The sequence below is a fragment of the Arachis duranensis genome, chromosome 6 (assembly GCF_000817695.3).
Source record: "Arachis duranensis cultivar V14167 chromosome 6, aradu.V14167.gnm2.J7QH, whole genome shotgun sequence".
Classification (NCBI taxonomy): domain Eukaryota; kingdom Viridiplantae; phylum Streptophyta; class Magnoliopsida; order Fabales; family Fabaceae; genus Arachis; species Arachis duranensis.
Window position 1 is genome coordinate 19969806 of NC_029777.3, and position 25968 is coordinate 19995773.

The 25968-nt window shown below is 35.7% G+C and overlaps 1 protein-coding gene and 1 pseudogene across 1 annotated transcript; one reads left to right on the top strand and one right to left on the bottom strand.

Annotated features, from left to right (window-relative positions):
* Window positions 1-7696: 7696 nt before the first annotated feature.
* LOC107493338 (ankyrin repeat-containing protein ITN1-like) lies at window positions 7697-11280 on the top strand (annotated as a pseudogene).
* A 7389-nt stretch (window positions 11281-18669) lies between these two features.
* LOC107493327 (uncharacterized) lies at window positions 18670-21598 on the bottom strand. Its single transcript, XM_016114426.1, has 3 exons — window positions 21332-21598; window positions 20752-20896; window positions 18670-18995 (listed from the first exon to the last, which is right to left on the bottom strand). Exons 1-3 carry the CDS (start codon window positions 21596-21598, stop codon window positions 18670-18672), a joined length of 738 nt encoding a protein of 245 aa, XP_015969912.1.
* Window positions 21599-25968: the final 4370 nt, after the last annotated feature.

Consider the following 25968-nt stretch of genomic DNA (forward strand, 5'->3'; position numbering starts at 1 on the left):
CAATGAGGTGCCTCCCAACCTGTATCTGAAAAATAACAATATATGTATAGAATGAGAACCGGGAGTTCTCAGCATAATAAAGGTGCCTGCATAGTTAATATAAAAGGTCTCGAAAAAGCCAGAAGTAATTCTAAAACTTCGACACTCAGATATAAACTTAAGATCCAACTAAATCAGAAATTTGTTAAAACTCTCTAAGGTATTCAAATTCTAATCTAACTTCAACCCAATATTTCACTTTCTGTCTCCTCCAACCCTCTGAATCACCAGTGGAACTAACCTCAATACTCCTCCACCATTGAGGGATCTCTCAGATGCAAACACATATAAAATAGGCAAGAAAAGTACAAGTATAGATAACAGTTACAACAATGAGATCAGATAGCAGATAATCACAGATAAACAAGCAGGCAAACCAAAACAAATGAAAACTAAAAAAAAATCATACAAATACATATGATGCATGCCTGTCCTACTAGTCATGATGTCACGCATTGGTTATGCTGCCAGAATCTGACACATCTGGTAGCTAACTTGGATACTATCTCTCGGTTGCGCATCTCCAAGAGGCATAAAATTAGGGAATTAGTGCCGTACCACCTTCTTGTGAAGGCATACACCAAGGAAAATAAATCGGGGGATTAGTGCCTTACCACCTTTCCCTAGTGAGGTCGTGTCATACTGGACAAGGAATTAGTACCCTACCACCTTGCAGACAGAAAGAGAGAGAGAATATGGGGGAAAACGTCAAAGGATTAGTGCCCTACTACCTTACTTAAATCCCACAAAACACAAATCACGAAGAATGCATGGGAATGAATCGAGGGATTAGCGCTCTACCACCTTTTCCACATCCAACTCATCACAATCACAAAGAATGCGGGGGAATGAATCGAGGGACTAGTGTCTTACCGCCTTCCCCACATCCCACTCATCAATATCCTTATTGCCATTAATTATGTCTCATTCATTCTCAAATTCCCTATTATTCATTCACATTCATTCAAAACTCATAATTAAACTCAATCCTCATCATTCATCTTCTTCATAGCCAACCTCGTCATTAATCATATCTCAATTCAGTCACATTTCATTATTGTTATCATTATCTTTATCAATTACTCGTTACTCAGCATTATCAATATCTCATTGGTTAATTATCATTCCACAAATCCTTCTCAATATTCTCTTAACTCATTTAACTTATTCACCCTTGTTCTAAAACCCAAAAGCTTGCTAATGGACCCTGAACAAGTGTTAAGAGGTTTGGAAAGCTAACAAGTACATTTAAAATTCAAAAATACCATTTTTCTAAAATAAGATGGTCATACATACGCATGCCACCCCATGCGTACACACGGGTTTAATTCTGACAAACTTGCATATGCGAGCACCTCCTGCATACGCAGGTATTCATAACAAAGGGGGTGCCTCGTGTATGCGTGAACATCGTCGCGCACGCGTACCTTTAAAATTTGGCTTTTCATGTGTATGCATATCTCATGCATACGCATGATTGTAAAATTTGGAAAAATCACGTATGCATCCACCTCATGCGTATGCGAGTGTATAAAACAGAGAAGATTCTCGCGTACGCATGCATGTGTCAGTGTACCCATACATCACTTTTCTCAGAAAAATTGTTAAATTTGGAGAATTCTATTTTACACACCCAACTTCACATGCGCATAACTTTTCCGTTAAAAATTGTTTTTAATCCGTTCTTCAAATGTTGTAAACTTCACGAATCCAATTTTATTTCAAAATAAGTTTTACAAGAATTGAGAGTTCGAAAGCCAAGTTATGACCCGCTAAAATTGGTCAAAAATTAGTTTTTACCATTTTTTTACCAAAATCACTAGTTTCCAAACCATACTTTCACAACTAAAACAACTCCAAGGTTCTTAAACATGTTCATACACTAATTTTTCATACCATGACATGCCAGCATACATAATTCACCCAATCCATTCAATTCAATTTCTCAAACTCACCCTCAACTTTTAATACATCAACAAATCATTATTATCTTATACTCATGAACATCATAATCCATTACATACAAGCTCATATACTCATCACAATCATAAATTAACACATAACAACTTATCACAATCATAATTTAACACATACCAATTCATATATCCTTCATAAACAAATCATATGCCATACATATATCATTTAATTCATTCCTACCTTATAGTCCTCTAGCCTAAGATTTTATGTGACATTAAACATTAACCACAAGAAACTAAAACCATACCTTGCTTATTCTTTTCTAAGCTCAAAATGCCATAAATTTCAAGCTTCCAAGACTCCAAATCAATTTCAAAGAGTTCCAGCCACCAGAGCTTGAATCCAAGCACACCAATTTGCCAAATTCCACTTTAATCCGACGCCTAATCAATATAATCCATTCAATTTCACTATAATCAACATAGGGTTTACCAAATTTTAATAATTCACAAGGGTTCAAGGGTTTCTTATCGTTCTCATGGATAAACGAAGAAAAACTCAGTAATTTTTCGCCACTAGAGCACATCTGACATCATTAAATCACAAAATCTCAAAACCCATGAACCTAAAATTTTTGAATTTGAAGAGAGAAAGGCTGGGTGAGAAATTGTAAATTTCTTACCACTTTATTTTCATAGATTTGAAGAGAATTTCAAGATGAACACGTGACTGCTGACGGCTTGTCAATCGGAGCTCTAATTAAAAGATACATGAGATTGAAATTTGAGCAAAGGTTTAGGTTTTTCTTTCTCCCCTCACCCCCAAAGCCCAACGTGTTCTTGGTGATTTGGGAGAAAATGGCTTGCATGTTATATATGTTGGGCCTTGGACCCTTTTTAGACCCGGTCTAATCGGTTTGGTTCGTTGATCCAATTTTGAGACAAAATCTTTAAAATTAGTGTTAAAATTCATATTTTAATTATTTCTACTCTTATAAATTATCAAATTTAATTTTCTAATTTATTTAAATAATAATTTATTTATTTATTAATTATTTATTAGTTTTAATCTTTAAAATTAGAGTTAAATTTTATATTTTAATTATTTTTACTCTTCTAAATTATCAAATTTAATTTTTTTAATTTTTTTAAATAATGATTAATTTATTGATTAATTATTTATCAATTTTCTGGAGTTTACAAATGCACTAAGTGATGACAGGTCCAAGTTAGGAGTGATTAATTGCATGTTATGCTCAGCATTGAATAACCCATCTACAGCAGCTTGTTCAACATGCCTGACTAATTTGTTGAAGGATTCGATCTCCTTTATCAACTCAACAATTTGTTTGTTCAAATTTTTGACTTTCATGTTAGAAATCTTCTTTGTTTCTTCCAAAGACTTCACTTTTTCTTGAAGTGTAGTATTTTCTTCTTGCAAAGAGGTTAAGGAGACATTAAGACTTTGAATTTGAGTTGTTGTGCTCTTGAGCACTTTTTCTTTTGTCACATACTCAGAGCGAAAGTTTGAAATTTCTTTCTCAACATCTCTGATATAGGTGGCTGAGCGAAGTAGCATCATCTGAACCCAGGGTAAGGTATCTTTGAGAGGCATTTTAGCTAGTCTCGACTTCGTGTCTTCAATTATTAGATATTCATCAATAAAATTAGGAGATTGAAACTCTTTCTCTAAAATACAACCAAAGAAGATCGAATGAGGGACTCCACTTGGTTCAAAATTGACTTTTACTCTGGTTTTATGCTTCTTCTTCTTTGGAGTGTTGGTAGGAAATTTTCATTCAAGTTATGAATTTCGGAACCCTTCTCAAACTTTGGAGGAGGAGGAAAGTTACTCATTGTGATTGATGAAAAAACTCTATCACCTCCACCAGGATTAGTCAGAAGGTTGGATCCAGAAGCCAATCTTCTCCTCATGGAAACAATGACTTCAAGTCCTCCTATCATATATACTAAAAAAAAGTTTCAAGTTCAAAATTACATACAAAAGAAAAAGAAGATAGCCTAACAAATTCTAGTAAATGGTCAAAGTAAGTTTACATTCGAAAGTTTTTATGGAAATATTCATTCTTCTTAAGTAAAGCACCCAATCTTGACCACATGCTAGTACAATAACAACTAAAAAAAACACACGAATGAAATTTTATAAATATATAATTCTTTTTTCAAGGATAATGCAATAGGGACTAGAAAAAGGTTAATGAGTTAACCCCTTTCAACTTATCTAGAGAAAGAAGATAAAAATTCAATTCCACCTAGAGAAAGATCAATCCATAAATGAAACTCTAAATTATATTTTTTTATCATTTATATCATAGTTCACAACCCAACAAAATATGATACCTCTTGATAGTTAAATAACATTCTAATAATGAATATAAAAAATGTGATCCTTTAGGTATGAGGCATCTACTTAATAAATAGCATATATAACCAGAACTCGAGAAAGATAATTAAAACTTAAAAGGGATTGGCGGTTACTGGAGATCAAATGATACATGATAGCAGATACAGTTAAATAAATTATTGGATTAGACTAGTATGATGGTGGATATTTATATAAAATTAAAGTCCAAATCTAGTATCAGTGATTAAAATGGTCGGATCAAAAACTCAAAAATCACCATTTATTTTGAAGACTTCAAATTAGAGATGCGATCCTATTCTCACTTGTTATTTGCATCTTTTATAGATTTTCTCCAAGACTACAAAACATGTATCAGGCGACTATTTCCAACTAGAGAAATACACGTGGTTGTATCACGAACCTAGTCGATATAAATTTGACAAACACAAAAAAAGTCATATAGGTCCAGAAATGCCATTTCAAATTTTTTCCTATCACATACAAATATTAATGGACTGTAATTAATAAATGTACCAAAAAAATGGAGATGAAAAATTAAAACTGCAACAGCATGACTAAGAAAATTTAAAGTATACCTCATATATAAGCAGTTCTAACAAAATAGTCAATTTTTAATAAAAAAATGATGAATTAGTAATGCTGAATAATGTCTATTTTCCGAGCTTACAACTACAACCTGATTTTTTTTTTAATAATGAATATTTCTACACATTAGGATAACATGAAGTATATTTATTGTGTATAACTAAAATAAAAATGCTACGAAAAGATTCCAAAATTAATTAAGATACTTTTTTGCTAGAAGAGATTAAGATTTTCAATTCTCATGGGACATGTTTGATCAATTAATCCTTCCCATGACATAGGCCTAACAATTTTATAGAAAATAATATTTAACTTTAAATTGATAAAAATAGACAACTTTACATAATGTATCCTTCAAGCTTACGTCTCACAAAATGTATTAAGATATCTTTAACAACATATAGCAATTTTTTTTAAAAAAGAAAAAAAAGGGACAAAAGTATAAAATAAAATAAAAATTATGGTGCAAAGATAACAGAAAAACATCCAAATTCACAAAAAAAATCATAGAAAAAAGCAATTAAAAAAATGAAACTTATGTAGTTTACAAGGGCAGAAATAAAGCACAACAGTATAGAGGGCTCGAAAAGTGTAGTGTGGCGACAGTAGAAGGAGTGGTGACGGTGTTGAGTGCAAGCGGCGGTAACAACAGCCACGGTAATAGTTATGGGGATGGGACGAGACAAATGTCTCATCTCTTCAAAATTGTTATTGAAACAAAAGATATAATGTGCAAAAAGCAAAAATAGAGGGGGGCAAACTTTTAATTATTGATTTTTCAGAAATAAAAAACACAATTCTATTTGTAAATATTTTATGTTGGTTAATATATTTTTTATCAAAGGTAGTTATTTCATTAATGAAAATGTTGGTCCAATAGAACTAAATGCAATAATGACAAAAATGAAAAAGATCCACCACAAGAAATCTAACACTCATTTTAGAATCTAGTTCTCTAACTTGGGAGAAATTAGCAACCTTCGAGCTTGTTCAATACTAGAAGAAAGGGATTTTCGGCATCCATCGAAAATGAAATAATTTTGAGCCTTCCAGTTCAGCCACATGAAATTGGTCATCAGCTCCATTTGGTCTTTACCATATTTGCTTTTTCTCGTCTTGTCGAGAACTTCAACCCATCATCACCAAAATTTAATGTTTGATGATGGAGTAGGCAGTCCAATCAACACCTCCAAACTTTCAATAGCCTAGACAAGACAAAATATAATGGTAAACTATTTCATTCTTTACGCCACACGGGGGCAATCTGGGCGCATTTTTCTTGAAGTTGATTTTCTTTTTCATAGGTAGAGCGTAATGCATTAGCTTCCACAAAAAATTTCTTATTTTGAGTTGGTTTCTCAAATTTTAGATACTAGACTAGAGTACATTTACTTGGCACTGCTCCAGAAAAAACTCCAGAGGAGGATGATTGAATTGGAAAGCGATTATGTAACCATATGCAATAGAATAGTTTCCATTTTGTTCCAGTGTCCAGATAACTATCCTCATCTCTCTGGATATTTGTATGTAAAATTGCTTCTGCTACTACTGAATTGAAAATGTCGATAATTAGTTGTTGATTCCGTTCACCATTAGGAAGAAATTCAGAAACCCATGTTGGAATATAATCTGTATTAGGAATAAGGTTTGGGATAATAGCCACGAATTCTTGGATCCAAAAATCATCTTTAATTCTGATCAGATTGTCTCCTCGAACTTCTATAAAATTTCTTTTTCCGAAATTTTTTTTCTTTAAATGTTCTCCCAATCTTAAGAGGAGTTAGTTCCCATCTCAGCAATTAGAAAAATAGTAATCCTAAAATATTTATTGTTTAACATCTTGTAAATTAGAGAATAAAGACGAGTTAAAAGTTTCTAACCTTACTTTGCTAGCATGACAAGATTGAATACTTTTAAATCCTTAAAATTAAGACTCCTTTACTCATCTACATATAATCTATTAACTAATCCAATGCATTATTCTTTTTGACCTTTTTTGGCTTCACCAAAATTATATTATGACTCTTTGTATTTCATCTAGTAGCATCTCTAATAACTTTGATATGAACTTCGTTCTCCGAGATTAAGAGAAGAGTTATCTTCTATTGCTGTAATTTATTATTCATCCTATTTTTTATGTAGCTAAAAGTAGCTCTTTTGAATTTCTGAATTATTGCTAGTAATTCTAAATACTTATTCTCATATTTCACGAGACACTAGAAAAGTATTTGAAAAGTGGTTTCCGATAAATTCTAAGATATTCTTGTTAAAGAAGACAAAAAATTTATTCAAGTTTACCATTTATCCACTTACTTCTTATAAACCGTTAGGATTCTAATGAAACTTTGACAATCTTTTTTAGTAGTATGACAGAATAAGATAAAATTGTTTACAAAAAATAAATAATTAACTCTAAGACAACGGTGAATATGTGATAAAGCCTCAATGCAATGAATGTTATTTTTACATAAAAGTGAGAATAATAAATTCGTAGTCTAAATAATAATATTATATTCTTATCGACAAATAGATATTTCAAAAGGTTAAATAAAAGACAAGAAGAAAAAAGAAAATATTTAAAACATAAATATTAATAAATTGTTAACTAAAAAAATTATAAAGATTGAATCAAATTTTATTTATTTATTTATTTTGAGATTTGGTAAAAAAATTTAATAATAATAATAATAATAATAATAATAATAATAATAATAATTGATAAACAAAAAAAGGTTAGTTATCTTCTATGGGATAAAACACAACAGAAGAGGTTATGAGGAACGAGATTTGCGTAGGTGAAGTAAACAGAACCAACAGGAACCCTCGGAAAGCGAGTTTCCTCTTATGGTGCGAATCACCGTCAGGCGTTGTGGCGTTGCGTTGTGGACGATTCTCGAATGGGGCTACACCCGAACCCCACGTCCCCAGCACCACCACCACCGTAAACGTAGCCTCCATCCACATTGCATGCGGCCGCCGCCACCGCCACCGCCATGGACCGCTACCCCTACTCCGAGCCCACCACCCCTGCCTCTTCCGTCCCGAGGGAAACCCTCTTTGTCTCCAACTCCAGCAACTCCCTCGTCTTCTCCAACTCCGGCAAGTCCCTCGTCGTCTCCGCCTCCGGCTCGCGCTTCGATCCGAGGAAGAAGTATGTTAGGCAGGTAACCGGCCGGCACAATGACACCGAGCTCCACCTCGCTGCCCAGCGCGGCGATGTTACTGCCGTTCGACGAATCCTTGCCGAGATCGATGATCAGATGACGGGAACCCTAAGCGGAGCTGAGTTTGATGCTGAGGTGGTGGAGATTAGGTCCGCGATCGTCAACGAAGTCAACGAATTGGGAGAGACGCCGCTGTTCACGGCCGCCGATAAGGGACACCTGGATGTCGTTAAAGAGCTTCTCCCTCACACCACCAAAGAGGCCCTTTCGTTCAAGAACCGTGCCGGCTTCTCTCCCTTGCACATTGCCGCTAAACAAGGTCATAAAGGTATGTGAATTTCGCTGCGTAATTTTGTTCAGTTTTGTTCTATTTATCTATATTAATAGCTTTCTAATCATTTTCTTAATTCATGTTTCTAATTATATAACTGAACATTTACTCGAGAGAAGGAACTGTATTTATGCTTATCTAGTTTTTTTTTTTTCTTTTTCCCCTAATTTGTATTCTGCTCTCCTAGCTATTGGATTGGCTGTGGGACCTGCATGGTAATATGCGCCCCTATGGCCACATCCTATCCAGAAGTGTAGGCAAGTCAGATTAGTTTGTGTAAATATATATGTACAAGTATACATTTTTATTTATTTATTTATTTTTCCATGTATAGAATGAGAGAAAGAGGAACAAGCAAGAATATTGCTATCAAAAGGAATTCAAGCATAAATACACTGAGTAGGAGTGTGGTTAAGTGGAAAGGGTTGCATGGAAAAACTTTAAAACTTTGTATAAGTTGTTTCTTCCATTGATGTGCCTACAAGTTAGAGAAAGATTAGTTATTGTTCTCGATACCTCGGTTGTAAACCAAAAAGAAGAAAGACAATTCATGATAAGATATAATGCAGTGTTTGTTCTATGTACTTACCCCATTTTACAGAGAAATATTATTTGAACGATTGATGGAAATTGTTTATAGTGAAAAATGTTTAGTCGAACATTTGTTAAATATATATATATTTATTTTTAAAAATTTGATAACTTCTAAAAACAGTCCGCATGGCTAGAAAAGAAAAATAAAGTTAAGAAAGTGAATAAATTTAACCAACTCCAAAATTACTCCTAAAAGAGTATTTTCAGAAATTTATATATCTCTATGTCTTTATATTGTCAATTTTCATTTTGTTTTTTAGATTCTATACAAGTTTTGAATTAAATACTGTTGTTGCAGACATTGTAGAGGTGCTTCTAGACCATGATCCGGAGCTAAGCAAGACCTTTGGCCAATCAAATGCAACCCCTCTTGTCACTGCAGCTATGAAGGATCAAGCGGATGTTGTTGAGCTGTTGCTTAACAGAGATCCTAGCTTGTTGGAGATAGCTAAGTCCAATGGGAAGAACGCACTCCATTTATCTGGTCGGCAAGGGCACGTTGCTGTGGTGAAACTGTTGCTGGCCCATGATCCGCAACTCGCTCGGAGGACCGATAAGAAAGGACAAACTGCTTTGCACATGGCTGTGAAGGGGACTAGCTGTGAAGTGGTGAAGATGATTCTTAATGCAGATCCTGCAATAGTCATGTTGCCTAACAAGTTTGGAAACAATGCATTGCATATAGCCACCAGGAAGAAAAGGGTAGAGGTATATATATCATGTGAAAAATGTTTTTTAAACATCTAATTTCCTCCCAGTACAAAATCTTCTAATACTCAAACTCCTACTTTTCATTCTTTGATTTATTTAGATGTCAATAAACACTTACTTTTAGATGTACAAATATGACAATTCAAATCACATTGTTTAAACTTAATTTGAAGGATGTTAATAGTGTAAAACCATAAGGTTATAACTCATAAGGATCGTCAACATTCCCTATAGTCTCTGTTTCTTGTATTTGGTTTGTGGATTAAATATGTATCTTTTTGAACTACATTATGAATTTGAATATGTATCTTAAGATTCTTAACTATACATACATTCAATTGTGTATTACTATATAAACAAAAGTACAACACAGTCACTCATTAGCTTAAAAATTTTGATAAATAAAATCATGCAGATAGTGAATGAACTGTTACTTCATCCTGACACCAATGTGAATGCCCTATCAAGAGACCAGAAAACAGCTCTTGACATTGCTGAAGGACTTCCAGTGTCCGAAGAATCCTGGGAGATAAAAGACTGCCTTGTCCGTTTTGGTGCATGTAAATCCAGTGACCTCAAGCAACCAAGGGACGAGCTGAGGAGCTGCAGAAGTTGCACCAAAGCGGAATCCATAATGCCACAAATTCAGTAACCGTTGTGGCCTCGCTGTTTGCAACGGTTGCATTTGCAGCAATCTTCACTGTTCCTGGTGGTGATGATGATTCGGGCAAGGCCGTGGTGGTGCACACTGCGTCCTTCAAGGCCTTCTTCATATCCAATGCCATTTCGCTTTTTGTTTCACTGGTTGTTGTGGTGGTTCAGATCACGGTTGTTAGAGGGGAGACAAAGTCCGAAAGGAGAGTTACAGAAATTATCAATAAGATGCTGTGGTTGGCTTCAGTTTGCACCTCTGTTTCATTCATGGCGGCGTCTTATATAGTTGTTGGTCGCCGCAGCAGGTGGGCTGCAATCCTTATTACAGTCATAGGGACTTTTGTAACGGTTGCCGTTCTTGGCACCATGACTTACTTTGTGCTGAAATCCAAACGTCTCCGAAGAGAAAGGAAGAAGTTCAAAAGGATTAAAACATCTTCTTGGCGGTGTTCAGATTCTGAAACTGAAGTGGATCCAATTTACGCTATCTAGTTCCTGAACCCTGAACTTTAAATTCTAACTACAGCATGATTTTGTATTTAACAAACACTGAAAAGGATAACAATGCTTTTCCAAGGTTTCACGAGCTGAGAAAAAGAGAGATGGCTTTTGTGGAAGTGAATGGCGGCTGCTTTTTTGTTTCCACAACAGGGCATAAGGGAGACAAATTGGTTAGTTGATCTCTCTTTCAAAAGATTGATTTCACACCAGGTTTCCGTTATCCCTTTATGGTATATTATTGTATTTGTTAAAACAGTTCTGATTGCTTTGTTAAATTTAGGACGATTTTGCAAATACAAACTTAAATCGTTATATTAGACACCTACATTAAAGTTGTCGGAATTTATAAACCAACAAATAAATGTATATTTTGAACAAACTGGTGGGGTGTAATTTTATTATAAATATATATATATATATATATACCTTACAAAGCAGCAATGTGGTATGAGGGCTAAAAAATTGTTTATGAGTTTATTATTGGTGTTTTAGTTGGAAATAGGAGCAGCGTGTGTATTTACAAATTAGTGGAGTGTCAGAAGGCATTTTCAACAGGCGAGGGGACGTGTTGCAATCAGCACGTGGGTGGGCACGTGGGTGGGCATGAATGCCACGTGAACGAAATCTGGTTGTATGAGACTGCAATGCGGGGGCGGGGTGGGTGTTGAGTCAGCACGGGGGAGGGGCGTGTTACGCGTGGTGAAGGCTGGTTGGTTGGTGATGTAACATGGGGGGTGTGTTGAGTGCTTTGCCTATATAAGGCAAAGCTCAGTACCATTTTCATTGCGATGAAGAGTGTTCTTTGATTGTTCTTTGGGTGTTCTTTGAGTGTGTTGTTAGTGTAATGGAAGGTACCGCAAATTTGGTAGTGTATCGCAACGGTGAGATTATACGAAATACTCATGAGAGAGTGAGGTTTATGTGTCAGAATCCGTTTTCGTTTGTGGTTCTATACACCATGACGTTCATCAAGTTTCAAAACGGTCTTTGTCAAAACATGGAAACGGTATATTGAGGAGAGTGAGCAATATATTGTACCGGAATTCGGTTATAGTTTTTGGTGGTCTAATACAGTTTGATATCATGCCGATCGTTGATGAAGAGAGTATGCAAAATATGTTCATCAGCAAACTTAGATGCAACAGCCATAGATTGAGCCATATGTTGAGTTTAAAACGTACAGGCAGATGAGATTCAAAATGATTGATAGAGCTGTAGTGTACGAAGGAATGAACAGTAATAGCGAAGGGGATTTCGAAGCCACTTATGAAGCTGGTGACAAAGACGAGGATGGTGACATGGGAGTCGAGGCAGCAGCGGAGAATGTAGTGGTTTATCCCGCAGTTAGTTAACCGATAAACATCCCATCTTTTATGCGTAATTTAGATCTTGACATCATGAATGCACCAGAATTTTAGGAATATGCAAACATAGGTACGTGATGAGTGAATAATGCGTTTTTGTTAATTTATATTTTGGATGGATCAATGAATGATGATTTCTGCTTTCTATAGGTGTTGTTGATCCTGAGGAGGGAGAGTTTAGGATCGGAATGGAGTATAGTTCTAGAAAGTCTGTCGTCGTAGCAATCAGAAGTTATACTATTTCTAGAGGAATCGACTACAATGTTTATGAGTCTGAACCACAGACGTTCTATGCAAAATGCAAGACATATGGGCGTGGGTACAACTGGCTTATCCAAGTCAGCTTGATACGAAAAAAAAGTTGTTGAAAAATAAAGAGATACAACGGTAGGCACACGTGCACCATGAGAACGATTTCAAAGGATCATTCCATGTTAGACTCGGACACAGTTGCTGAGGCTATAAGGCCATTGGTTGAGACTGACCCGTTCATCAAGATCAAATCTATAATTACGAAAGTCCAGTCAAGGTTCAACTACACCATCAGTCACCAAAAGGCTTGGTTGGCAAAGTAGAAGTCCGTAGCCAAAACTTTCGGTGGTTGGGAGGATCTTACTGAAGGTTGTGGTAGGCTTAGAGAAGGGGGTTGAATCTATGCCTTTCTTTTCGTAGCTGTTATAACCCTTTTTAAACAAAACTTTCAAATCTGATTCTGTTTGTACTCAGCAGCGGAAATTTATGAGACAATTTATTTTTGTCTCATGAATATCAGAAAAACAGAACACAGCAAAGAATAGAAAAGCTAACACCAGCATATATCCTAGTTCGGTTGCCTTGTGCTATGCAACCTATGTCCAGTCTCCTCCACAACAATGGGGGAATTTTCACTATAGTTAAAAGTATTACATACACCAATTTCACACTCAAGTTCTAACCTAACTTGACATTGGCTATGCTAACACCTAACTATTCGCTCTTAGTGCTAACCCAACTAAGAAAGGGATACCAAACAGGTACAAGATACAAGACACTTAACCAACCTAAAGAAATCAGAAAATAACTCTAGGCTTTTCTCTCAAGTGTATCACTCAGTCTTTTTCCACTCATGGCTTTTACTTGAGCTTTCTCACAATGCATTTTCTCACAAGAAATTACAGAAAGATAAACTTAGAAAAGTACATTACAATCAGTAAAACATGAAGGAGATTGACTTCATCAACAGCCTTTGTGCTATGCGAAAACCAGATTAACAAGCCTCTGATTCAGTTCTTCTTACTGGCAGAATGCACCTTTGATTAGGTTACACTGTCCAGTTAGTTGAACTCTCTCAAAGAACACTTCTCAAAACAAAACCTCAATATTCTGGTTATCTCTCCTTGGTTTGGAATGAACACCAAACTTCTTTTATCTCCTTGCATGTTACTTGGTTCTTCTTCCAAGGTCAACACCTTGAGCCTTGAGCTTCACCAACCCACAGATTCACTTTTCCTTATTAAACCTTAGAGTATAAACTTTTTCTTCTGACTCCTTCATCTTCGCCAAAAGTCATAAAGCAGCAACCACAAAAGCCTTCTAGTGATCAACTTAATCTGGACCCTTGAAAACCAACTTGGTCTCCAAGACAAGTTTGAAACCGTGGATACACAACAGATTGGGGCTGAAGGCAACTTTTCCTTATATGCCATTTTCGGACTTGCAGAGAGTTGGAAAGAAGAGAAGAAGATTTGATGCATGGAAGAGGAAATAGTTTACCTTTAATCTTGACCTAAGCTTGATTTGGTTTGAACTGGATGATTAGACTTCGGCCTCTCAAACTTGATCGTTCTCTTTCTTTCTTCTTCTGTGAATGGCGTGTGGAAGAAGCTCTTTCTCTTTCTCTTTCTTACTTTTCTGAAACTCTGATTTGACTAAGACAAAAGAGAGAGGAACATTGCTTTGGTAAGAGCAAGACGGAGGGAATTGCTTGCTGAAGAAAAATCGGGCTTGGATCGGGTAGTGATATGCTTGGCCCATTCTGATTTCTTCATCTTTGTTTTCTTATGGGCTTCATTTACATTGTTGGCCCGTTAGCCTTGTTTTATTTCTCATTCTATTTGGGCTGTAATTCACATTTCGGCCCTGCAATATTTTATAAATAATTAGTAATATGCAATTATAATTAATCAACACTAATTATTCATTTTGCCCAAAAATAATGTTTGTAATCACTAATTAATTTAGTTAATTTCTTAACTCAACAATCTCCCCCTTGAAGACAAACATGATTTAAGCAATAATCAAAAGGAACTGAGTTTGAGTAAGGTTTAGAAACTCCCTTTGATCTTTGTCATTTGCTTTTGTGTTGCTCCCCCTTTTCTTTTCAAGGTTAGCTTCCCCTGGATTTATGCTTTCCTCTTTGTTCTTGTTTTACATTACACTTAAAGAGAGTACAGTGAAGAGCTATACACGTTAAATAGGCAACACCATATAATCAGCACACTCATTAAGCTGATATCATTAGCAAAAGCAGCATGTGAAATCAAGTTTTAATGCAGCAAAGTCAAAAACTTATCCTAACAAATTTTCCTAACCCATTTTACCATCCTAGTGTCCTACTCCTCCTTTTGTCATCAAGGGCGGACAACAAGCAACATATTGAACCTGCAGAAAAGAGTTAGACCATAGTCTAAAGTACTGACTGAACTAACAAAAGTACAACAATATTTAGAGTTATTACAGTCATCCAAGATAAAAATAATTCTAAAGTAGCTAAAGAAACAAAATTCATGAGACAAAAAAAAGAGAGCAGCAGCAGCAGTTTTCATGAGACAATTCTTAGGCATCAGAACCATTCCCCTCCCAAACAGCTTCTTCCTCATCTTCAATGGCCAGATCTCCATCCTGGTTCAGGTTATCAATGAACTTCATAAATACAGCCACTCTATCCCTTGATTTTCGGAGAAAATTCTCATGCTTGCTAGCTAGCTTCCTTTGTTCTTTGCTCATGGCAATCATATAATTTGATTGGGAGACAACTCCTGGACCACATCCTTGACAATATTCAGCAGAGCGGATTGCTTTCCAGTAGAGATGGAAGTACCCTCGGTGGAAGGAGGAGGAGAGTCATCCGGAATGAACTCTTCATCATCATCATCATCATCTAGAACCACTCTCTCAGATCGAGTTAGTACTTTTTGTTGTTTCACTGAACCACCCCCCTTTTAGGTATGAATGTCTGTTTTCATAATCCTCATTTGACAGGTCAATACCAAAATGTTCAAATATGCAAGTTAAAAATATGCTATAAGGTAGTGCTTTATCTTTTTCACTTCTCACAGAATCAAACATGTATCTAGCCATCAAATAGGCAAAAGAGATTTCTGTTTTAGTGATTAGGGCATACAAAACAAGTGTGTCCGTGTAAGAAACCCTTTGATATGAACCACTTTGAGAAAGTAAGATGTGGTTGACAATTCTGTGCAACTGAGCACGTTCATATCCTAGGGCTTTGTGAGTAGGTGTGATGCCATTGATTAAGGAAACATGTTCACAGATGTGAGCCAAAGCATCATGAAAAGAGATACCAACTCCTTCATCCCACTTTACAGATGTATAAGCACACGGCCCAACATCAGTGTACTTCAAAAAATCACTGATAGTTTCATTATTTAAAATAATGTATCTGCCCTTAACATAAGAGTGCACACTTCCTTCATGGTAAGTCATGTTTGCATAAAATTCTTTGACTAACAGAGGATACACAGGTTTTTTGATTTTGAAAAGGTGATTACAGTCTAAAAATTCCAAATCTTCAACAAAAGAGAATCCTTTCTTTCACAAGCTAGGTAAATCCACAAGAAAAGAGGGACACAGAGTACAATACTTAATAACTCCGTCATAAAAGTTGTGGTTCATGGCTGATTTGAAACGATGAGGGTTATAGTTTGAGTGAGATGTCATGAAGTGTGATTTGTAAGCAAAAGGATCAATGTCGGGTTCTCTAACAGATTTGAGGGGGAGATGTGGGTTACCTCTTTGTAAACGCACAGGAACAGAACTTGGCTTAGATTTTGCTGTCTCAGGAACAGGGTCTTCAACAGCAGGACGCTTACCCTTGGATGAACTAGGTTTCGAGGAAGTTGGTTTTGTTTGCGCTGCCTTAGGCGGAGGCGTCGGCTTGGCAGGGGCTGGAAAACGTGGCGTGGTTTTGGTCCACGCCATGGGAGCAGTACGAGGAGGAGAAGTAGGAGGAGAAGGTGAGGGAGTGAAAGTGTTGTCTTGAGAGCGAGTTGATGGTCTAGGATATCCTGGAAGTTTATGGATCTTTTCACGCGGTGCTCTTTTAGCAATAACTTTCTTCCCCTTTTGGTTAGATTTAGGCTTTTGATGGAAGAGAAGCAGTGGAGTGAGAGGGAAGAAACCGAAGGGTTTGAGGAGAAGTTATGGAGGAAAAAGAGGGAGTGTTGGTAACCGTACCCAAAAGTGAATTTCCAAAACCATGCAACTGCATCACCTTTTGAAATGACATGAAAAGACTTGACCTCATAAAAGAAAGATTTTATTTGATTTGAAAGACAAAATAGGAAATTAATTTTGAATATTGAAAAACCTCAAACTGAAAAACTTTTTGGATCAAGAACATTAAATGAAAAATCCTTTTCAAAAAAATTAAGTACCCAGCCCACCAAAAACAACAAGAAAAAATATAACATTCATATATGGGTCCAGAGATGGTTGGATTTAAGGAAACACATTGGACCACTCTAGATCTGATTTTGGGGTTGGCCCAGATTAACTTTCACTTGAAACAAGCCCAAAACACGCTGATTTGAAGGAACGTTCATCACGTGGCCAGAATTATCTCATATCTGTTTATGAGACAAAAAGCTCCAGCAAATACATCAGCATTTTTCAAATAAGGAGTCATAACTCAAAATTCCTAGACAAGTTCTAAGCATGCAAAATCTATCCTCAGCTAATGGTTTTGTGAAAATATCTGCTAATTGCTCCTCTGATTTAACAAATTGAATACTAATATCCCGCTTTTGGACATGTTCTCTTATTGAGTGAAATTTCACTTCAATATGCTTAGTCCTAGAGTGCAGAAATGGATTTTTAGAAATATTGATGGCACTCATATTATCACACATCAAGAGAATATTTTCAGCATTTAATTTGTAACCAGCAAGCTGTGTTTTTAACCATAAAAGCTGAGAACAACAAGAAGAAGCAGCTATATACTCAGCCTCTGCAGTGGATAAGGCCACTGTTGGTTGCTTCTTACTTGACCAAACATTTAAGGACTTTCCAAGGAAACAACATAGGCCTAAAGTGCTCCTTCTATCAACTCTATCACCAGCAAAATCTGCATCACAATAACTAACTGCAGAAAAATCATCAATTTTAGGATACCAAAGACCAAAATTGGATGTGCCGTGAACATATCTAATGATCCTTTTAACTGCTGAAAGATGTGACTCTTTAGGTTTGGATTGAAACCTTGAACACAATCCAACACTTTACACAATGTCGGGTCTAGAGGATGTTAAGTACATGAGAGAACCAATCATTCCTCTATACCTAGTCTCATCTACATCTTTCTCAGTTTCTCCCTTATCTAATTTTGAATTTGGGTGCATAGGAGTTCCTATGGGTTTGGCATTTTCCATACCAAATTTCTTAACTAATTCATTGGCATACTTCTCTTGATGAATGAAAATATCATTTTCAATTTGTTTAATTTGCAACCCAAGAAAAAAATTAAGTTCACCAATCATACTCATGTTAAATTCACTTGTCATGAGTTTTCCAAATTCAGAACAAAGGAATTCATTTGCTGATCCAAAAATAATGTCATCAACATATATTTGGACTAGAATAAAAGAATCATTAAAATTCTTGATAAATAGAGTTGTGTCTGTGGTGCCTTTTTGAAAACTATTTTTCAAAAAAAAAGAGCTAAGTCTCTCATACCAAGCTCTAGGAGCTTGTCTTAAACCATAAAGAGCTTTAGATAGTTTGAAAACATGATTAGAATGCTCTTTATTTTCAAAACCAGGTGGCTGCTCCACATACACTTCTCTATCTATCACACCATTAAAAAATGCACATTTCACATCTATTTGATATAATTTAAAACCACAAAATACAGCATAGGCTAAGAGAAGTCTTATGGCTTCCATTCAGGCAACAGGGGCAAAGGATTCATCAAAGTCTATTCGTTCTTCTTGGTCATATCCTTGTGCCACAAGCCTTGCCTTGTTTCTTGCAATACTGTCATCTTCTTCTAACTTGTTCCGAAATATTCACTTGGTGCCGGTCACTTTCTTTCCACTCGGTCTTGGAACCAAAGTCCACACTTGGTTCTTATCAAACTGAAGAAGCTCATCCTCCATTGCTTTAACCCAAGAAGTGTCACTAAGGGCTTCCTTGACATTTTGAGGCTCTATATGTGAGAGAATGGCAATGTTGAACCTTCATTTGCCTTTCTAATGGATGATCGAGTTCTAACCCCTTGTGAGACGTCCCCAATGACAAATTTCTCTGGATAATTCTTTAAGAATCTCCATTCACGAGGTCTGGTGGACTTGGAGGCAGATTCAGTTACCAAGGGACTTTGGGTGCTGCTGTCTTCAGGATCTCCCTCAGATTCATGAGACAAAATGGAATTGTCTCTCGAATTTTTAGCAACTGCAGTTTCTGGGTCAGGTTGAACAGAATTTCTATTTTCTTGATTTTGCCCAGTTTCAACTTTCTTTTGAGCTTGATTTTCTGCATCACAATCTTCCAAAATGCTTTGCACCAAGTTAGTATCACAAAATGTGATATGTATGGACTCCTCGATAATCCTAGCATCTTGATGATAAACTCTATATGCTTTACTAGTTGTGGAATATCCTACAAACAAACACTCATAAGCCTTTGGATCAAATTTACCCAAATTATTCTTGTTATTTAAAACAAAACATTTGCATCCAAAGATGTGTAAGTAGTCTAAGTTTGGTGGTAACCTTTCCAAAGTTCATAAGGAGTTTTCTTCAAAAATTTCCTTATGATTGTTCTATTCAAAATGTGGCAAGCCGTGTTGACCGCTTCATCCCAAAGGAATTTTAGAACATTGCCCTCACAAAGCATAGCTCTTGTCATCTCTTGTATGCTTCTATTTCTCCTTTCCACCACACCATTTTGTTGTGGTGTCCTTGGACAAGAGAAGTTGTGAGATATTCCAAATTCCTCACAAAAGGATTCAAATAAATTATTTTCAAATTCAGTTTCATGATCACTTCTTATAGAAAAAATTTTCAAATCCTTTTCATTTTGAATTTTCTTACAAAAAGGTTCAAAGGCTGAAAAGGCTTCATTTTTGTGTATAAGAAATAAAACCCAACCAAACCTAGTATAGTCATCCACAATTACTAAACCATAATGTTTATCACCTAGGCTTTGAGTTCTTATTAGACCAAATAAATCAATGTGTAGCAACTCAAGTAGTCTTTTAGTAGAGATGTCTTCCTTTGGTTTAAAAGAACTTTTTGTTTGTTTTTCCATTTGGCAAGCTTCACAAGTGATGTCTTTGTCAAACTTTATCAACGGAAGACCTCTTACTAATTCTTTTTTTATAAGTTTGTTTATTTGAAACATACTTGCATGGCTCAATCTCTTGTGCCATAACCACTTTTCAGATTCTTTAGAATGAAGACAAGCTACATTTTGATCTTTTAGTTCATCAAGAGTAAGTCCATACATATTACTAAAACGCTTGGCAACAAACATCACTTCATTTGTCTTTTCATTCACAACACAGCATTCAGATCTTTTGAAAGTCACTAAATATCCTAAATCACACAGCTAACTTATACTCAAAAGATTGTGCTTCAAACCACATACTAAAAGTACCTCATCAATGAAAGTTGATTGCTCATTACCTACTTTTCCAACAGCAATGATTTTACCTTTACCATCATCTCCAAAGGTCACAAAACCTCCATCATACTTGTTTAGTTTGATGAAGTAGGTTGACCATCCAGTCATGTACCTTGAACATCCACTATCCATGTACCACATATCCTTTTTGTTCTTGGATGCTAGGCAAATCTGCATGAAGAATTTCAAGTAGCCTTAGGTATCCAAATTAATTTGGATCCTTTGAAGTTAATCCATCTAGGTTGCCCAAGTGCATTGAAATCACAAACAACATTGTAAACTTTGTTTCCTACAACTCTCTTTTCAATGAAGCATTGTGCATATGAGTGACCAAATTTCTTGCAATTAACACAATGATTTTTTGATGTGTGTTGCTGAAATTGAGGTGAGTTATATTGCTTGAAGTGATTAAATGGTTGAAATTTTCTGGTTTTTGGAGGAGATAGATTTCTTTTGACAAACTGATTTTTGTTATAATTATTCCTCTTTGCAAAAATATTTTCACCAGAATTTTTGAAACTCTTTGGATTTTTCGAAAATGAGATTTTGTTGTAGAAAATTGGTTTCTTGAAAGCAGCTTCATTTTTCGAAATGTAACCCAAACCTGGCCGGTTTGAGCTTGGATCAGTTCTTGGTGAAGGCTCAGTTTCACTTGTGTATACTTCATCACATTTTTCTTCAAGAGTTGAAACATATCCAATACCAGATTTGCTAGATGTGTTTTTTGTATTTGATGAAGAAATCACAAACTTTATAGAGAAAATATTGAAAACTGCATCTTCCTTGACTATATAGCCTAAACCAGATTTTTCAAACAATGGTCTTTGACTTGCAAGTAATTTGTCCAAGTTACTTGAACCTTGAGCAAATTTTGCTAAGTCATCATTCAACCTTTTAATCATATCATTTAACCTTTCATTTTCAGCAATTAACTCATGAGAATGATCTATAATGTGCTTTCCTTTTAATTTTTCAAGTTCAGATTTTAAAAATCTGTTTTCTTCAATAATGTCCAGAACACATTCAGTTTCTTTCACTTTTTCTTTCAAAAAATTATTTTTAGCTCTTAACACATCTCTTTTAGATCTGCACTCATGGTATTTATCTAGCAGTTTTGATGTATTTAAGGTGAGATCATCAATAATAGCATGTAAATTATCTATGGTTAAATCATAGTAATTCACCTCATCAAGATTGTTGTTTCCAGCCATGAAACAATCTTTGTCTTCACCTTCATATTCTTCTTCTTCATTTGAGTCATTTTCAAGATTCTCCCAAGCTGCCATGAGTACTCTCTTCCTTTCCTTCTTTTCTTTGTCCTCCTTCTTGAGCTTTGGACAGTTTAGCTTGAAGTGTCCAGCCTCCTTGCAGTGATGGCACATCACCTTGCTTAGGTCGAACTTGTGGTCCTTTGAACTTGAACCCTTGTATTTGCCCTTATTCTTCATCATCCTTCTAAATCTCCTAGCAAAAAACAAAAGCTCATCATTTGAAATACCATCACTAGACTCACTTTCTTTCGGTTCTATCTGTGACTTGAGAGCTATTCCCTTTTTCTTTGAGTCTGTGTTTGTGTGTGTGGCTTTATAAGCAAGGAGTTTTCCTCTCAGCTCATCATAGGTTATGGGACTTATGTTGTTGCTCTCGGTTAGGACAGTGGCAGTATTTTCCCATTCTTTTGTGAGGCTTCTAAGGAGTTTTCTCAGCAAAGTTTGTTCTGCATAGTTTGTACCTATAGCATCAAGGTTGTTGATTATGATTGAGAATCTCTCAAACGCTTCATCAATGCTTTCTCCATCCTTCATGCTGAACATATTGTACTCTTTTCGCAGCATATCAATCCTCGTTTCTTTGACTTGTTTAGTGCCTTCGTGTGTAACCTGGAGTTTTTCCCAGATTTCTTTGGCTGTCTTGTATCTAGACACCTTCCGGTACTCTTCAAAGCTGATAGCACAGTGAAGAAGGTTGATTGCTTTAGCATTCAGCTCTATCTTCTTCTTGTCATCTTCGTTCCACTCAGCTTCTTTTTTTGGAGTCACCACTCCATCAGCACTTGTTTTTGTTGGGATCTTGGGACCGCTCACAACAATCTTTCATATGTTGTAGTCAATGGATTGGATGGAGATCCTTATCCTTTCTTTCCAGTAGGAGTAGTTCTTCCCATTGAAGAAAGGTGGCCGGTTGTTTGATTGGCCTTCAGTGAGAGTGTAGGCAATAGTGGTTGTGCCCAAGTTGTTCGCCATTGGATCTTTGTTCCAAGCGGTTAAGCTTGATTCTTGAGACCTTAGCTCTTGATACCAATTGAAGGTTGTGGTAGGCTTAGAGAAGGGGGGTTGAATCTATGCCTTCCTTTTCGTAGCTGTTATAACCCTTTTTAAGCAAAACTTTCAAATCTGATTCTGTTTGTACTCAGCATCTAAAATTTATGAGACAATTTATTTTTGTCTCATTAATATCAGAAAAACAGAACACAGCAGAGAATAGAATAGCTAACACCAGCATATATCCTGGTTCGGTTGCCTTGTGCTATACAACCTACGTCCAGTCTCCTCCACAACAATGGAGGAATTTTCACTATAGTTAAAAGTATTACATACACCAATTTCACACTCAAGTTCTAACCTAACTTGCCATTGGCTATGCTAACACCTAACTATTCACTCTTAGTGCTAACCCAACTACGAAAGGGATACCAAACAGGTACAAGATACAAGACACTTAACCAACCTAAAGAAATCAGAAAATAACTCTAGGCTTTTCTCTCAAATGTATCACTCAGCCTTTTTTTACTCATGATTTTTACTTGAACTTTCTCATAATGCCTTTTCTCACAAGAAATTACAGAAAGATAAACTTAGAAAAGTACATTACAATCAGTAAAACATGAAGGAGATTGACTTCATCAACAGCCTTTGTGCTATGCGAAAACCAGATTAGCAAGCCTCTGATTCAGTTCTTCTTACTGGCGGAATGCACCTTTGATTAGGTTACACTGTCCAGTTAGTTGAACTCTCTCAAAGAACACTTATCAGAACAAAACCTCAATATTCTAGTTATCTCTCCTTGGTTTCTGAATGAACACCAAACTTCTTTTATCTCTTTGCATGTTACTTGGTTCTTCTTCCAAGGTCAACACCTTGAGCCTTGAGCTTCTCCAACCCACAGATTCACTTTTTCTCATTAAACCTTAGAGTAGAAATTTTTTCTTCTGACTCCTTCATCTTGGTCGAAAGCCATAAAGCAGCAACCACAAAAGCCTTCTAGTGATCAACTTAATCTGGACCCTTGAAAACCAACTTGGTCCCCAAGACAAGTTTGAGATCGTGGATACACAACAGATTGGGGCTGAAGGCAACTTTCCCTTGTATGCCATTTTTGGACTTGCAGAGAGTTGGGAAGAAGAGAAGAAGATCTGATGCATGGAAGAGGAAATAGTTTACCTTTAATTTTGACCTAAGCTTGATTTGGTTTGGACTGGATGATTAGACTTCGGCCTCTCAAGCTTGATCTTTCTCTTTCTTTCTTCTTCTGTGAATGGCGTGTGGAAGAAGCTCTTTCTCTTTCTCTTTCTTACTTTTCTGAAACTCTGATTTGACTAAGACAAAAGAGAGAGGAACGTTGCTTTGGTAAGAGCAAGATGGAGGAAATTGCTTGCTGAAGAAAAATCGGGCTTGGATCGGGTAGTGATATGCTTGGCCCGTTCTGATTTTTTCATCTTTGTTTTCTTATGGGCTTCGTTTACATTGTTGGCCCGTCAGCCTTGTTTTATTTCTCACTCTATTTGGGCAGTAATTCACATTTTGGCCTGCAATATTTTATAAATAATTAGTAATATGCAATTATAATTAATCAACACTAATTATTCATTTTGCCCAAAAATAATGTTTGTCATCAGTAATTAATTTAGTTAATTTCTTAACTCAACACTTACCAAGCTTTGCCATGATAGCTCTTGGTCATAATTGACTGAATATTATTTATATTCGAAAATAAATAAATATAAATAAATAATATTTATATTCAAAAATAAAAAATGTAAATAATATTAAATTTTTATATAATACTAACAACAACAAAAATAAAAAAAATAAATTTAAATACAAAAAATAATAAAATTTATGAACTTACATAAACTGGATGATCCAAATAATTGATGATATATTCTTCAAGTGCTATATAATTATGTGACATTTTTAATCACTATAAATTAATATTTTTTATATAATTTTTTTTTCTAACACCTAATTCCTAACTCTCTTCTTTAGCCTCTCTTCTTCTTTCTCGGTAAAACTGTGAAACTAAGATTACCAACAATAACACTTGATGCATGAAAATGGTCACCAAGAAGCTCAATTTATAGATCTTCTTTGAACATCGCTGGTTATCGGGGTGGGGACTGTCCCTTGCATGCAGACTGCTTGCAACACGCTCTCCCGTGTTGCTCCAAGCTTCTTGGAAACAAGTGAAGACCCTGTTATCAGGATTCAGAGGCAACACGCCCCCACGTATTTTCAGTCCTGTGCCACCCGTCATTGCCAGCTACCTCACCACACCCCCTGCGTGTTTTCAAGGCCTGCCGCGCCTCTAACGGACTTGTCACTACGCCCTCCGGCGTATTGAAACTGACACCCATAACACGGCAAAACACCTCTCTTCCTTCCAAATATTGAGTCAAATATACCAATGTAATTTTCATATGAAAAATAATTTGTGTAGTATGAGTGCTCAAGGTAATTGCTTTCCATAGATTGGATTGAAGCAACCATTTTCTACAAAAAAAAAAAAAACTATCAGATAACATTTTTTTACGAAAAAGTCTAGGGACCAGTAATTTTTGTATTTTGTGTCTAGCACTTAACTATAAAAAAAAAGACGAATAATCTCCCATCATTAAATATAATCTCACACTATTAAAAATACTATTAATAATTAATTAATAATTAAAAAACACAAAAATTATTGTCCCTAACATTCTTCTATTTTTTAATGTCCATTTTAGCAAACTTTGGCACAAATTGGATACTAATTGTCTAATGATTAATTATCTCACTAGATTCCTTAACCAAAGAAGACAATCTCCAAGGGCAATTTCTCAAAAGTCCTATTTCAGATTTTCAGCTTTTCTCGTAAAAAGCTAAGGACTGACCCTTGAAGAATAAGGAGAGAGAGACTCCACGTGGGTCGAGGAAAGAGAGTCCCAACTTAGAGGAAAGTGTAATCAATCATAATTTGTCATTTGATAAATTAAATAAGTAGAACTATAATAGACATTAAAATTAATCTCTTTTATAAAGAATCACTTTCAGTTTTTATTTAGTGTTTATAATGCAAAAATTGATATGAAATTATTTTTATGATAAATGGACTATAAACAAGGATTGGAAAGAGTTATCCTGTTCCATTGAAAATTTAATTTTGCAAACAAAAAACACCTTTATTTGCTAATCTTTAGCTACAAATATGAGGGGGTTAATTATTGTTGGCGGAGCTGGATATAAGGTTTGTATAAGACATTGAGTGCCTAGTGTGAAAGGAAATAAGATGGTTGTTACAATACACGATATTGTTTGGACTTTAGTCATTTGTGGAGTGGATTGTGACTTGTGAGTGAGTGGCAGTGCCGTGGTGGTCTCAAACATCCAAGTAACTAAAGACAGGTGCATCTTTGTCTGCTAGTAACATCAAAAGACCAAAATAGCCCTCCGGGAGGCGGCTACGTCTCTATAGTCAAACATATTCCTTTGACTCGGCCAACCCCCACTCCTTCTTTTTGCTATTTACTTTCTTTTTATTTATTTATTTAAAAATAAAATATATTTTT

Excerpts from the sequence above, each read along its gene's own strand:
- LOC107493327 (XM_016114426.1), bottom strand. The coding sequence starts at position 21,598 with ATGATGAAGAATAAGGGCAAATACAAGGGTTCAAGTTCAAAGGACCAC. Across the intron at positions 20,897-21,331 it reads GAAACAACAATCTTGATGAG|TTTGTGATTTCTTCATCAAA; the intron begins GTGAATTACTAT and ends TTCTCTATAAAG. Across the intron at positions 18,996-20,751 it reads TCCAAGCTCAAACCGGCCAG|AAAATCAAGCTCAAAAGAAA; the intron begins GTTTGGGTTACA and ends ATTGTGATGCAG.